General features: G+C 31.5%; 1 protein-coding gene across 1 annotated transcript; it reads left to right on the forward strand.

The window, feature by feature from the left end:
- Positions 1-254: 254 nt before the first annotated feature.
- LOC127707958 (basic salivary proline-rich protein 1-like) lies at positions 255-15,011 on the forward strand. The gene is made up of 6 exons (XM_052212727.1): positions 255-694; positions 3,379-3,449; positions 4,473-4,530; positions 9,548-9,777; positions 12,921-13,256; positions 14,034-15,011. Exons 1-6 carry the CDS (start codon positions 359-361, stop codon positions 14,137-14,139), a joined length of 1,137 nt encoding a protein of 378 aa, XP_052068687.1. The 5' UTR covers positions 255-358; the 3' UTR covers positions 14,140-15,011.
- Positions 15,012-16,305: the final 1,294 nt, after the last annotated feature.

Here is a 16,305-nt window from a genome sequence, read left to right on the forward strand (position 1 = left end):
ATATTTTACCGAGGTTTTTGTGAAATTTAGTTTACTGAGCAAATACCTGTTATTCCTGGTATATTTATCAGTGCTGATACCGTCATAATATATTATTGTCCTGTCCCAAGTACATTATTTTAAAAATGATATTTAAATATACACGCGCCATGCACTACTCTACTGGTTTCAGATAGTTGTCTCGTTATCTTATTCTTTACTCCTTCCATACCTGTAAAGTAGGAAAGGTAAAACATGGATGCGCATGCCTACAGGTGAGACAGGTAAATTTAGCATTGTGGGCTATGACAAATAGCGGAAGTGTTTTCGAAAGTTGTTTTGAACTATGTAGAACCAGAAAAGACTAACAAAAAGCAAAATGATAAGGAAAGAACGTGAAATAGACAAGGACACTGTGGTGGCCTACCACGCAAGAGTCCAAAACCAAATCAAAGATGAGCTGAATGGTCTTAACTTGGGCCCAGGTCGCTTTCCAATGCTACTGGCCGCAATATTTTTTTTAGGTGGTTTAGCATTGGGAGTAATTGGTGTTTTAGTGATAACTTTGCGACATAGACACGTTTATCTCATTAGCTGGAATGACCAGTTCTTAGGTCCAGCATTTATAGTCCTTTTTATTTTGTGTGTTGGAATGGGAACCTACTTGGTTCTCTTAGCACTTAGGAGAACCAATCAATACAGAAGAGGACTTGTTGTAAGTTCACATACAAAAAAGCCTTTCAAATCTTAAATACATTGCACACATATATATAATGTTAATTTACTTCTAAACAATATAATCCTCAATCTTTAGCACCAGCTTACTAGATACAATCCTCTGTAAACTGTTTTCTTCCCATCAGTATTACGAGTCCATCCTGTTTCTCCATTTGTGACCCTCAGGTCTTGTACATTTTGTAAGCCGTCTCACACATACAATTCTTGATTTTAAAGGAATTATGCCCCTTAGAAAATAAATTATATGGAAAGTTGCATTTAAAGATCTATCAGTCTTTTAAGTGAACATTTCTTGTAGGATTTGTATAAAAGTTATAGCAAGATTTAAACCAGTTTAATATGTCTCGTTTGAGTGAAAATCATCACTGATCAATTAATTTTCAGGAGTTATGTCCCCTTCAAATATAAATTCTATGAAAAATTGCATTGTAAGCACTTTCAACCCTACATTTATTCATGTGTTTAAATGGAATTTATATCAAAGGTTTATATCAGCATGGTCTTGGACAAGTTTCAATTAGTGCTGATCAACTTTTTTTAAAAAGTTTTAAAAGTCCCTTGGAACAAGGACATACATGACATATGTTAGTTATACAGTACACACAGAGAGGATGTAATCTCATACTCCCAACACTGATTCTGGTGTAACACAGTGTCATACTGTGAAACACAGATTTCTCTCCCAAAAAACACCAAGTAATTACTCCCATCTGGGAGGGTTTTATGACCTGTTGATTGCAGGTAAGAGTAATAAAAATCAACAAAGCACGACTGCATGGTCTGACAGTGACATAATTTCCGGTCAACTATTCACTCACTTCTTCCTATTTCAATCATTTCCTATTTAGTTTTATTTCTGAAAGCACTAAAAAAAGGTTAACGAAATGATTTTTAAAATTTTTATACAAATATGTATTTTTAGATTGGAAAATTATTTACATTCTTTCATAATCTCATAATCAAGAATGGCAACTTGATATTTACAATAAGTTGTATGTATAGTCAGTTTTTAAAACATATAGATATTAGTATATACATGGTTTAAAAAATAATAGTAATGATACAAAAAAAATAATGAATAAAATAAAATAATGTAGATAAATTACATATATATATTATATTTATATAATCTTCCTTTATTTCTTATCATTTAAATTTAGAAAAAACGATTGAATAAATTCAATTAAAATATATGTCTTTATTTTCTATTAATAATACTCCACTTACAGGTGATGTTTTGTTTGTTTTTGTATGTTTCTTAGGTATGAAAAACCAACACTGTCAGAACAAATGCTGAATATAATTTTAATAAATAAAGTTGTACAGGATTCTTTAATAAAATCAGATTATAATATGTCTCTGATTAAATTTAACAAATCTCACACTTTTCATCATTTTTGTGACTGTCATTTAATGACAGGAAACACAAGAAATGTTTATTGTAGTCATCAACTACTGGCACACTTCAAAGGTAATCATAGCAATAAAAATCATGTTGTTGGGAGAAACCACACCAAGGTAATAAACAATTAAGGAGTTTTAGGGAGGAATTACTCCAAATTTCTCCCAATTTCCTCCCAAGATTTGGAGAGAGTTGCTGGAGTTTCTTGGTGTGACACCAAGTTTTTACACAGTGTGGGGAGTATGAGATTACATACTCTCTGTGTGTACTGTAGGTCCTTGCTTGGAAATAGAAAATATTTTTAAAATTGCATTGTTAGCTGCATCGCACCTACATGTACATATCTTGTAGGAACTAAGGGTATTTATAATAAGTTCGAAAAAACAAAACGAAATATATTGGGAGTTATTGCCCTTGTGCATATTCAATGTGTGCATAGGAACACACCTTTTTTATTATCTCTTAAATTAGTTTTGTGTTAAAAAATACAACAGTATTCAATATACTGGTAAATAAAGAATTCACTTTGTTCGCTCCATTGCAATTAAATGATTTGCTAGAAGTAAATTAGATCTGAAGGGAGAGTATCAGAAACAGGGTAACAAATACAATATAAAATCTACCGACTAAGGAGCGCCATCCTCCATTATAAGGTGAGCTTTGTATCGCCCATACAGTTGCGGAGGTAGCTAGTCTATAAGTGGCAGTTTCAACAATTTGATAAGTTTGTGATTACAATGTAGGTCAGCATAATTGTAAGTCAGTGATATTTGGTATGCTACATACATGTATGTTGTTGTACTGTTATCACATCTCATTTCCATGGAAATTATCTGGCCCTACCTCCTCAGTCATGGAACATTGACTGAAACTTTTGCAACGTAAATACAAATAAAAGACTGTGATAGGTCAGCTAAAGGGTTACCACTTATGATAAGTCAATGATGCATTTGTATTTGGTATTCACCATGCAGTTTTATTTCCATTATAACATCTCATTTCCATGGAGATTTCATTACTGATTATGAATTTTTGATTTATATCAACCTCACAATTAAGGATTTTGCTGTTTAGGCACTGATCATGACTTGTAAGGTCAGATTATATTTTTTTTTAGCATGGAACAGCTGTAACAAACTAAATGGGGTGGGGTTGGGGTTTGTGGGGTTTGTTCAAACATTTTTTTTCAAATTTGACTGTTTTATTATTTGAGTCTGGAAATGCTGTGACAAAGATAAATTAATCATAGTTTTTTTCAGTTTCGACCTATTGGAGACTATGGAGTTGCTGTTACACATAAAAGCAGACTTAATTATGAGCATGAAACAAAGTAAGATTTTTTATATATGCAAGTATGAATTAAAAGGGATATGTTGTCTGTTACAACCCATCTGCACAAGTTAACCAAAACATCTAGAAACCACCATTCATTATTCACCTGATGAATTCCCTCAAGCACATAAACTATTATATTAGCATGCTGCAATACATGTAGATGCTATTTCTGTGGCATCTTAGAGAACTTGATACTCATTTTGGATGTGACCACACATTTCTTTGATGGAAATCGATAAAAAAAAAACATCAAAACAAAGTAAGATAATACAGAGCAATCAAAAGCATAAGTCGAAGAAGGACAGAAACAAAAAAGGACAAATCAAAACTCTAAAAAACACAGTGAGTCACTAAACAATAAACTAAAGACTGAGCGACACAAACCCTACCTTTAACAGGGTGAATTTACAATGTCTTAATATGTGGATTAAATTCATGTACAAAAATGTATATACTAATAATTTAGTCCTATAACATAAGCCTTAACCATGTAAACCCAGCATTGATAGTAAAAAAAAATATCCAATAAAAAACGTCGAAAGCAAACAATATGAACCTATGAAGGCGTATGCTATAGGACTAACTAATTATTGAGGGTCTGGATGACGGGTCCTTCAATTGCATAGTCTCTATTTTTTTAAGCCATTTTTCTCTATTCTTTATAAATTTTGCCTGTTATTCTCTATTCTTCATATTTTAGCACCCAATTATTTTCTATTTATTTTTTTGGCCTATTTTTCTCTATTCTTTATATTTTTTGTCCTTTATTCTGCACGTTTTGTCCATTATTCTCTATTCTGTAAACCCCATCCAGACCCTCATAATAAACCGACTAAGCAATCTGTGAACTTTTACAAAAGGAAGTAACATACCCATTAAACAAAGAAAAATTTTGATACATGTGTAAATGTAAAGCTTTAACGGACATCATAAATGCAGAAAATGTATGGATAATGCTGTGAGAGTTCATGTTATAATTTATACTTCATTTTTGATTTTTTTTTTTCTTCTTCTTCAGAGAGCAATTGAAGTCTGGTACTACACCACATGACAGTTTTAAACCATTAGCTACTTATGTAAGTACAGTTCTAAACAAATGTTCACAGAAAATAAGAGACAACATATTTCAATCAAATCAGATAACATCAGAAGCATGAATTTGTGAAGGGTGAAATAATATGACGATAAATGTTACCATTGTAAAGTAATAATAATTCAAATAAGGAATGAATTAATGGTGCACTACATTTAATTTAAAAAAACACAATTTTTGTCTTGCCTTGACAGAGTCAAAAAGTGAGACATAGGTATGCTGTTTCCGGCGTCCGCGATGAAGGCGGCAGCGTCAACAATGTATTAGTTTGTGATTAGGTCTAGTTCATGGTGAACCAGTTACCACTAATGGTAGGTCAATGGTATTTGGTATGCAGTTGTATTAGCGTTGGCACATCTCATTACCATGGAGATTATTTGGCTCCACCCCCTCAGTCAAGGTCTATTGACTTTGAAACTTTGCTTAGTTTACATGTATTAGTTTGTGATTAGGTCTGTTTATGGGGAACCACTAGTGGTAGGTCAATAATATTTGGTATGCAGTTGTATAAGCATTGGCATATCTCATTTCCATGGAGATTTTTTGGCCCTGCCCCCTCATTCATGGTCTATTGACTTTGAAACTTTTGCTTAGTTTTCATGCATTAGTTTGTGATTAGTTTAGTTTAAGATGAACCACTGATGTTAAGTCAATGCTATTCGGTATACAAATGTATTGGCATTTGCAAGTTTCATTTCCATGGAGATTATATAACCCCACCCCCTAATTATGGTTCATTGACTTTGAAACTTTTACAGAGTTTACAAGTTAATGTTTGTGTTTAGGTTTGTTTAAAGGGAACGACTTATGAAAAGTCAATGGTATTTGGTTTGCAGTTGTATTAGCATTGGCACATCTCATTTCCATGGAGATTGTTTAGCCCTGTACCTTCAGTCATGGTTCATTGACTTTGAATATTTGCATAACTTACATGTTAAAGTATTGCTATTTTAATTTCAACATTTGCATTATCAAAATAACATATAGGCGAGACATATCTCTGTGTTAACAGTTTATTTACTGTTTTTACTTCATAAGTAAGTTGCATTTTGGTTTTTTTTTTTCTGAAAAGATCATCAGAAGTATAAATTTCCATCACTTATGATATAAGTTTCATAAAATTCTGGGAAGAATTGTACACATGAGAGCGCTAACATGCAATTTTCCATATAATTAATGTTTCCAAGGGGCGTAACTCTTATAAAAAAAATTGATCGGCACTGATTTTTTGCTGATATAATGTGGGAATCAATTTTTACATTAAATGAGTCAACAGCTTGGGAGAAAACTGTTTTCATATTTACTAAATTTCCTAAGTATCAACATGAAAAGTATACTTGGTTGCACATGCAACTCCTCAGAAATGTATTTGGTTTACTTCTGTAAATAAAAAACCCAAATATATTCTCTCATGGGTTTTTGTGCTATTATTAATGCATCGTGACGTCACAATTTCCATTGAAAAAGCATGCATAGTATGAATTCATATGACGTATGAAAACATATGTTCTGACCATACATTTGTTTTAATTTTCTATAAGTAGCAATATGTCAAAATAACACAAATAATGTTGTTTTCACAATTAAACATCCTGTTTTTAGCTTTTCTATGATTTGAAATTATTGTGATAACATAAGTAAAAGCATAAAACATGACTTCTTGCATGAATGTTGAAAATACTTCTACTTACAAGATACTATTTTTATACGACCGCAAAAAAATTTTGTGGTCGTATATTGGTATGACGTTGTCGTCGTCGTCCGAAGACACATTGGTTTTCGCACTCTAACTTTAGTTTTAGTGAATGGATCTTTTTGAAATTTGACCATAAGGTTAAATACCACAAAAGGAAGGTTGGGATTGATTTTGGGGGTTATGGTACCAACAGTTAAGGAATTAGGGGCCAAAAATAAGCATTTTCTAGTTTCCAGACAATAACTGTGGAACGGTGTATGGATCTCTCTGAAATTATACTACAAGTTTCCATACCACAAAGGGATGGTTAGGATTTGCTTTGAGGGGTTATGGCTCAAACCGTTTAGGAATTAGGGGCAAAAAAGGGGGAAAAACAAGGTTGTCTAGGTTAATGGACAAATACTTTAGTACAAAACATAATTTAAAGCAGTGTAAGGGAGATAAATCAAATACATCATTGAAATTATCTCCCTTACACTGCTTTTAAATTATGTATAAAGTAATGGTTAATGAACAATAAAGATAATTTAAAACAGTGTAAGGGAGGTAATCCAAATACAACGTTTTGGTTACTTCCCTTACACTGCTTTTAAATTATGTTTAAAGAAATACATATTTATAAAGGAAGACCAGTAAAAATATCTGCAAATGTTGCATCTTTTTTTTTTACAAAAAAATCCATATGAAAGATTTGACACTATATTTTTAATTCTATTATAAAATAGATTAAGTTAGCACTATGGTAAATTTAAATGGGTAATTATGGTTGCCAACTCCATTGGAAATTTGAATTGAGATTATGACCATATCTTGAGGGAAAGAATTTTTTGGGGGAAAAAAGGGGGGGGGGGATAAAAAGAAATTGTGGGGGGTCAATTTTTTCTCATTTCAGATTTCAGAAATCAAAAAGAAATATTCTTCAAATATTATTTTTTTTTCAAATTTCAAATATTGAAAAATTTCAAGAAGTTATCTTTAATTGCACAGTATGGCGCATTAGATTTGTAAAATCTTTGATCACATTTATTTATTTGTTATGCCGAATCTAACAGTGTATTTAGATTTTTAATTTTGGGTCCAGTTTTCAAATTGGTCTACATTAAGGTCCAAAGGGTCCAAAATTAAACTTTGTTTGATTTTAGCAAAAATTGAATATCTGAGGTTCTTTGATATGCTGAATCTAAACATGTATTTAGATTTTTGATTTTTGGCCCAGTTTTCAAGTTGGTCCAAATTGGGGTCCAAAATTAAACTTTGTTTGATTTCAACAAAAATTGAACATATGGGGTTCTTTGATATGCTGAATCTAACCATGTATTTAGATTTTTTATTTGTGGACCCCGTTATCAAATTGGTTCATATTGAGGTCAAAAGGGTCCAAAATTAAACTTTGTTTGATTTCATCTAAAATTGAATTATTGGGGTTCTTTGATATTCCAAATCTAACCGTGTATTTAGATTTTTAATTTTGGGTCCTGTTTTTTAAATTGGTCTACATTAAGGTCCAAAGGGTCCAAAATTAAAATTAGTTTGATTTTAACAAAAATTGAATTCTTGGGGTTCTTTGATATGCTGAATCTAAACATGTGTTTAGATTTTTGATTATGGGCCCAGTTTTCAAGTTGGTCCAAGATAGGGTCCAGTATTTAAACTTTGTTTGATTTCAACAAAAATTGAATATATGAGGTTCTTTGATATGCTGAATCTAACCATGTATTTAGATTTTTTATTTGTGGGCCCCGCTATCAAATTGGTTCATATTGAGGTCAAAAGGGTCTAAAATTAAACTTTGTTTGATTTCATCAAAAATTGAATTATTGGGGTTCTTTGATATGCATAATCTAACCGTGTTTTTAGATTTTTAATTTGGGTCCCATTTTTTAAAATTGGTCTTCATTGAGGTCCAAAGGGTCCAAAATTAAACTTAGTTTGATTTTAACAAAAATTGAATTCTTGGGGTTCTTTGATATGCTAAATCTAAACATGTGTTTAGATTTTTGATTATGGGCCCAGTTTTCAAGTTTGTCCAAGATAGGCTCCAGTATTTAAACTTTGTTTGATTTCAACAAAAATTGAATATATGGGGTTCTTTGATATGCTGAATCTAAACATGTATTTAGATTTTTGATTATGGGCCCAGTTTTCAAGTTGGTCCAAATTGGGGTCCAAAATTAAACTTTGTTTGATTTCAACAAAAATTGAATATATGAGGTTCTTTGATATGCTGAATCTAACCATGTATTTAGATTTTTTATTTGTGGGCCCTGCTATCAAATTGGTTCATATTGAGGTCAAAAGGGTCTAAAATTAAACTTTGTTTGATTTCATCAAAAATTGAATTATTGGGGTTCTTTGATATGCCAAATCTAACCGTGTTTTTAGATTTTTAATTTGGGTCCCATTTTTTAAAATTGGTCTTCATTGAGGTCCAAAGGGTCCAAAATTAAACTTAGTTTGATTTTAACAAAAATTGAATTCTTAGGATTCTTTGATATGCTAAATGTAAACATGTGTTTAGATTTTTGATTATGGGCCCAGTTTTCAAGTTGGTCCAAGTTGGGGTCCAAAATTAAACTTTTTTTGATTTCAACAAAAATTGAATATATGGGGTTATTTGATATGCTGAATCTAACCATGAATTTAGATTTTTTATTTGTGGGCCCCGCTATCAAATTGGTTCATATTGAGGTCAAAAGGGTCCAAAATTAAACTTTGTTTGATTTCATCAAAAATTGAATTATTGGGGTTCTTTGATATTCCAAATCTAACCGTGTATTTAGATTTTTAATTTTAAGTCCCGTTTTTTAAATTGGTCTACATTAAGGTCCAAAGGGTCCAAAATTAAACTTAGTTTGATTTTAGCAAAAATTGAATTATTGGGGTTCTTTGATATGCTGAATCTAAACATGTGTTTAGATTTTTGATTATGGGCCCAGTTTTCAAGTTTGTCCAAGTTGGGGTCCAAAATTAAACTTTGTTTGATTTCAACAAAAATTGAAAATATGGGGTTCTTTGATATGCTGAATCTAACCATGTATTTTGATTTTGGACATTGGACCATAATAGGTAAATTAAAAAAATTCAAGTTCTTAGACCACATTCTTTCTGTGTCAGAAACCTATGCTGTGTCAAATATTTAATAACAATCCAAATTCAGAGCTGTATCAAGCTTGAATGTTGTGTCCATACTTGCCCCAAATGTTCAGGGTTCGACCTCTGCGGTCGTATCAAGCTGCGCCCCAGCGAAGCATTTTATTTATATTTATACTTGAATTTAATACTAATGTTTTCGACTCGCTTTCAGACTGCCAAAAACGATAAATATGGGAGACCTCTTAACGATGGTTATGACAATCGGGGATACAAAAATGATCCTCGTGGTCCACCTCCTCGATATTCAGAGAAACCACGAGATGATAGGAGAGGTCCACCCAGGAATAGGGATGAGGATAGGTCTAGGGGAGATAGACCTAGAGGCCCACCTGGTGATAGATATAGAGATGATCGAAATAGACCTTCAGGACCAGATGACAGGTACACAGCATTTGTTAGACTTAAAATTCTAAGAACATTTTTGTTTTCATCATTCTGTTCAAGAAGTTTGAGGCTGTGATTAATATGTATGGTATAACACAAAACTATATACCTGTAAACTGATATCTGTCAAAGTAATGTCTTTTATATAATATTTTTGAACTTTAAGGGACCAAAAAAGTAGCTTGTTCGTAGAACTTTCTCCTTTCAAAGCACTTAAAATTTTAAGGATGAAATTCAAAATGACAATGAAGAAATGTCAATATAGACCTTCAATATATTAAGATTTATATGCATTAACAATTACTAAGAAATAATCATATATTTACAAGTAAAGAAAAAACAAAACTTAAAATACCATTTGATGAATTTATAAGTTATACATCTGTATATATATATGTTTACATATGCTAATACAGCAGGGATAAGGTACTGGTACTTGATGGTTCAACCAACAAATGAACACCTTTCAATAAAATTTGAAAAATAAAAAATAAATGGGTTATATTGAAATCTATTGAATGCATTTCCTTTTACATGTAGAGAATTATCTCCCCTTAAAGTGGAAACCAGCACTTTATTTGTTCTTATCTTCATTTGTTACTCTTTGAAATACTCTGGCTTATGTCCTATGATTTGAAAGGCCTTATTAGACATCTTTGATTTGATTAAATGAGATGAAAAAGAGATTTTAAAGAAAATATCAATGAGAAAATAATCCAACAACACTATCTTGTTTCAAAAATAAACATCTAGAGTTTACGATTTGAGCTCTAATAATTGACAAAGCTTGTACTATTCGGTCCACTCTAGATTAAGTGTCTAGATCATATTGCAAGATCCACGATAAATTTTCTGGATTCTACAAATCAATCTGGGAATGAATTCAGAGATGATAACAATAAGGTGTTCATGAAACATATATAACACTATAAAAATGTTGAATTTTCTTTAATTTTATAATGTATTTCTGATATTTCTCAGCATTTTTTTTTTATTCAATTTTATTATCTCAATTCTTTTTGAAAATGTTACATATATAAAAATGTCAAAATACCTCCCCATTTGTTCAGGCCAGTGTTCTCCCCAGGATTTTTGGATAGCACCAGGGTAATGCGTGTGGACTTCTTGGTGAAATATTTCATGCAATCAGTTGTGTCGCATCGCGTCGCTTAGCTCTAGTTACTGTAGTTTTTTATGTCTCTTGTTATGTTTTAACACTGTGGTACTGTGTTATGTAGACATTGATTCAGAAAATTATTGGTAAAAAAGAAGTAAATAAAAAAAAAAGTTTGTATACTTTAATATTTTTTTTAAATAAATAAATTATGATTCATAATAAAATATTCATCTGAATTTAAAGTAATTAAATCTTTTATAAAATCCAAAATCAATAAAAATAAAATATCATTCAAAAGAGAACAAAAATGTTCAATTAAAAAAACTTTCTAGTTTCTAGAAAAAAAGTTGTTGTATGTGAAAGGATTCCTGTCATAAGAAGATATAAAATTAACAAGAACAATTGCAAATATTGTTTTATTATTTGAACCAGTTTCTATCTTAGATTTTAATAAAAAGAAATTTTTCATAAATTTTAGAACATTTTGCCATAGATTTCATGTTAATATTAACCTTTCTTGTCTTTGGTGATAATCAAACATAGATACAGACTTAATACTGCCCTAAAATCTAAATCTTTATTTGTCATGAACCATTTAAAAAGAATTCCTAAATCTATAAATTTATCTTTGGTCTATAGATCTATAAGTAACCATATTCAATGTCAACAACTAAGTCTCCCTATTTTCCCGCCTAAATGACAGGAAGTAGATATAAATAGATTTAACATGTGCTTATGGATAAAATTTGCAAGATTACTTCTGTTATTCATTAATAATGGATATAGATATCCAGTTTGAAGGTACAGTCATGCATTTTATTTATAAAATATAATAGATTGCAATTAATTGTAAATAAACTTGAATATTCTACGTGAACTAACTGGGTCATGTGATATGTACAGACAGTTTGAAACCCGACTTTCATGCAATAACAATGTCATAATTAAAGATAATATTGGCCATGGTTTAATCAGAGACATATAATACTATAATATAAGAATTGGGAAATGTATAGTTGTCCATTATACGTAATGAGCCACCATTATGATGTACAAAAAATGTTCCTATCGGGTCAAGACACTGTTTGTGTACAAAGTATTTGCCGACTTGTCACAGGTCAGTGCTTGGGTGGAGAGTGAAGCCATAAAATAGTTATCTGTGATCACAAAGTTATGAACTCTTAATTAAAACACAAAAGAATCATGTTACAAGTGTTAATTACATCGATTAAATCCAATCAACAAGGTTAACCTCATAAGGTAAATCGATCACGTGGTGTAAACAATCTGTGTTGAACTGGTTTGAACTGGTCAAATTTCACCTGGAATTTTATACCGCGCGGAAAAGATTTAACAAGTCGTTTAAAACTTTACCGATTTACGATTTTTTAACTGAAAATTTTAGCACCACGGAGAAAAATTATACATCGCGGTAAGAACGATACCACCACGGTAAAAAATTATACATCGCGGGCCCGCTGTCCTTTAAGGGCCTGGGGAGAACACTGCAGGCAATGGAATGATGTCCTCAGTAAATGCTGCTGTATGATGTCCTCAGTAAATGCTGCTGTATGATGTCATCAGTTAATGCTGCTGTATGATGTCATCAGTAAATGCTGCTGTGTGATGTCATCAGTAAATGCTGCTGTGTGATGTCATCAGTAAATGCTGCTGTATGATGTCATCAGTAAATGGTGCTGTATGATGTCATCAGTGAATGCTGCTGTATGATGTCATCAGTGAATGCTGCTGTATGATGTCATCAGTGAATGCTGCTGTATGATGTCATCAGTGAATGCTGCTGTATGATGTCATCAGTAAACGCTGCTGTATGATGTCATCAGTAAATGCTGCTGTATGATGTCATCAGTAAATGCTGCTGTATGATGTCATCAGTAAATGCTGCTGTATGATGTCTTCAGTAAATGCTGCTGTATGCAACCTCCTGATCTTAGATTTGATCCCTTTTCTAAATAAATATTTAAGCTAAAAATAATTCATGCTAATCCCTGGAAAATTTCAGACGTAGAGGTCCTCCCGGTGACAGATATGGGGATGACAGAGATAGAAGGGGTCCACCTCGAGGCCCTCCAAGAGGTCCAAGAGATCCCAATGATCCAGAGAGAAGAGGACCTCCTAGAGACCCCAGAGATCCAGATCGAAGAGGACCTCCAAGAGATCCCAGAGATCCAGATAGAAGAGGGCCTCCTAGAGGACCACCAAGAGATCCCAGGGATCCAGATAGGAGACGAGATCCTAGGGATGACGAAAGAAGACGTCAGGAAGATCGTAGGAGATATGATGATGATCGTGAGAGACGTAGACCTGAGAAAGTTGTTGAAGCTGGTGAACCTCTGTTGTAAGTTTATATAAATCACAAACATTATAAAGTACACACTAGAGGATTCAGTTTTCTTGGTGTTGAATTGTCACAGTCAATGCTGCTCACTTTGCGTGATTCACGCTAAAATATCTCAAAATTATTGGTGGTGTATTTTCACAGTGAATGCTGGTCACTTTGTGTGATACACTCGGAAATATATAAACATTATACATAACAAAATAATCTGATGTAAAGAATGAATTATTGAACTATTGACTATACCTATTTTTGCTGTTCTAAAGATTGCTTCATAGCATAATAAAATTGCTGACAGAGTTTGATGCATTGCTGTTTAATTTGCCATTTCTGAATTTAAATCATTCTGATTAATGTTTTTATACTTGTACACTAAATCTTGTGAATGTCAGAAAATTTTACTAAAAATGTGGGTGTCGCTTGCTTTCATTTTGTATAAACTCTCAAAAACACAACATTCAGTTTTATATTTTCAGATCTTTGAAACAAAAATAAAATTATATGTTATCAATAGTTTGAATCTAAAAGAAGAACAGAAAACTGAAACCAGAAATTATTTGATGAAAGCAGTATCATTTACTGTGAAATCAATTATAAGTCAAATAGCTGAAATATGCATAATGAACATGTTTATTTCAAAGTAGACAGATCTTAAAATATTTATCAAATTTCAATAATTAGAGGTAAGACACAAAAGTTTGTGATATTTGAAAAAACAATGTTAAACAAATCTGTTCCCCTAGATTGTTTAATATGAAATAAAATTTAATTTTTCAGAGAAAAGCCTCCATTGCCAATGGCAGGACCCAGACCTCCAGTACCTCCAACAGATACTGTGGTGTTCAGTGACAATGCTGATGTATCATCTGAATCAATATTATAGTAAAAAAAGATAATATCAAAATAGATCTGCCTTATTTTTTTCTTATTTTGGAACTGTTAAAAAATTCTGATGCTGGTATAAATAGTTTTGCATATCCTTTTTTCATCACCTTTTAACAAGTATACACTAAAAAAGGAAACAGTGTTTTGAGGAAATTAAAAAAAAAATGAAATTATCAGATTTTGGCATTTTTGGTTCATTATTAAATATTGTATTGTATTACTTTTGTCTGGCCTGCAACACAAAGGAATATAAGCTGCATTTTTATGCTAGAAACTTTTGTAATCTAGTTTTATATATAACTATATCAAAATAGACATTCCTACATATGACACACAGGTTGTATTTTTTGTAATTTGTGCCTTTCATTTTGTATATAGTAATCCATTTTATAATCAATTTCATGCATAATTTTTACAAGTTTTGAGCAACCTAATGTCATAATTATTATTTAGCCTCTACAAATTCAATTCAGAAATTTACATACTGTATTGAAAATTCTTGACCAGTATCACTGAATTTCATGTATGGTACATATCAATCAAACATTTTGTATATAGTTGTTCATTTTATAATCAATTTCATGCATAATTTCAGATAAATTTCCTAAACATTAATAGATGTTACATGTACTTTATTGTGCAATTTTCATTTGAAATGGGAAGAGTTTTTTTTAAAGTTTTTTAGAATTCTTTTTACAATTTTTGAGCAACCTAGTGTCATTAACAAAAACAAATTTAATTCAGAAATTTAAATACTGTATTACAAATTCCTGACCAGTAAAATCACTGAATTTGACATTTAATGTATACCAATAAACAATATCTGATGTAAAATAGAAATTAAATTTTATACTCTTAATAAATATGTTACAGAAATATTAATTGTTTGTATTTCATTCCCATTATGAGTGAATATATTTTTCTGTTAATGCTCTTGATTTGTGCACAATGCAATTTTTATACGCCCGTCAAATTTTTGACGGGACGTATTATGGTATACAAATGTCCGTCCGTCTGTCTGTCCGTCTGTCTGTCCAGCGTAAACATGTCGCACCGTTACTTGAGAATGACTTATCCAAATTTCATGAAACTTAACATAATTGTTTCTTATGATGGTCAAACGATCTGTATACTTTTTGGTGAAAATAAGATTAAAACTTTTTGAGTTACGGGACTTAGTAACTAAAACAGGTGTGTTTTTTTTCACATGTCACGCCGTATCTCAAAAACAATTTATGATTATTGCTTACAACTTTACACACTTCTTAGTTATATTAATCTTAAGATCTGTATACTTTTTGGTGATGATTCAAAATTTTATTTTAGAGATATTGAGTATTTTGTTAAAAAAGGGGGAGGGGTTTTTCACATGTCGCGCCGTATCTCAAAAACAATTTATGATTATTGCTTAAAACTTTACACACTTCTTAGTTATATTAAGCTTAAGATCTGTATACTTTTTGGTGATCGATTCAAAATTTTATTTTTGAGTTATTGAGTATTTTGTAAAAAAAGGGGAAAGGGTTTTTTCACATGTCGCGCCGTATCTTAAGAAAGATTTATGATTATTGCTTAAAATTTTACACACTTCTTAGTTATATTAATCTAAAGATCTGTATACTTTTTGGTTTTGATTCAAAATTTTATTTTTGAGTTATTGATTTTTTTTTTTTAAAAAGGGGGGGTTTTCACATGTTGCGCCGTATCTCAAAAACGATTTATGATTATTGCTTAAAATTTTACACACTTCTTAGTTATATTAATCTAAAGATCTTTATACTTTTTGGTTTTGATTCAAAATTTTATTTTAGAGATCTTGAGTTTTTTGTAAAAAAAAAAGGGGTTTTTTGCATGTCCATTGTATGTCAGAAACTATTTATGCTTATTGCATAAAAATTCACACACAAGACGACGGGCGTATCATGCGCTCAAGGCGCAGCTGTTTATTTGTAATTATGATACATGTATGAAGAAGGTTTTTAGAGAAGAGAAAAACAATAGTTTTAAATAGTTTTTATACGCCCGTCAATTTTTGATGGGACGTATTATGGTATACAAATGTCCGGTGTCCGTCCGTCCGTCTGTCTGTCCGGCGTTAACATGTCGCACCGTAACTTGAGAATGACTTATCCAAATTTCATGAAACTTAACATAGTTGTTTCTT

The sequence above is a fragment of the Mytilus californianus genome, unplaced genomic scaffold (assembly GCF_021869535.1).
Source record: "Mytilus californianus isolate M0D057914Y unplaced genomic scaffold, xbMytCali1.0.p SCAF_7, whole genome shotgun sequence".
NCBI lineage: Eukaryota > Metazoa > Mollusca > Bivalvia > Mytilida > Mytilidae > Mytilus > Mytilus californianus.

Coding starts and splice junctions, on each gene's coding strand:
- LOC127707958 (XM_052212727.1), top strand. CDS start 359: ATGATAAGGAAAGAACGTGAAATAGACAAGGACACTGTGGTGGCCTAC. Junction 695..3,378: donor AATACAGAAGAGGACTTGTT/GTAAGTTCACAT, acceptor AGTTTTTTTCAG/TTTCGACCTATTGGAGACTA. Junction 4,531..9,547: donor TTAAACCATTAGCTACTTAT/GTAAGTACAGTT, acceptor ACTCGCTTTCAG/ACTGCCAAAAACGATAAATA.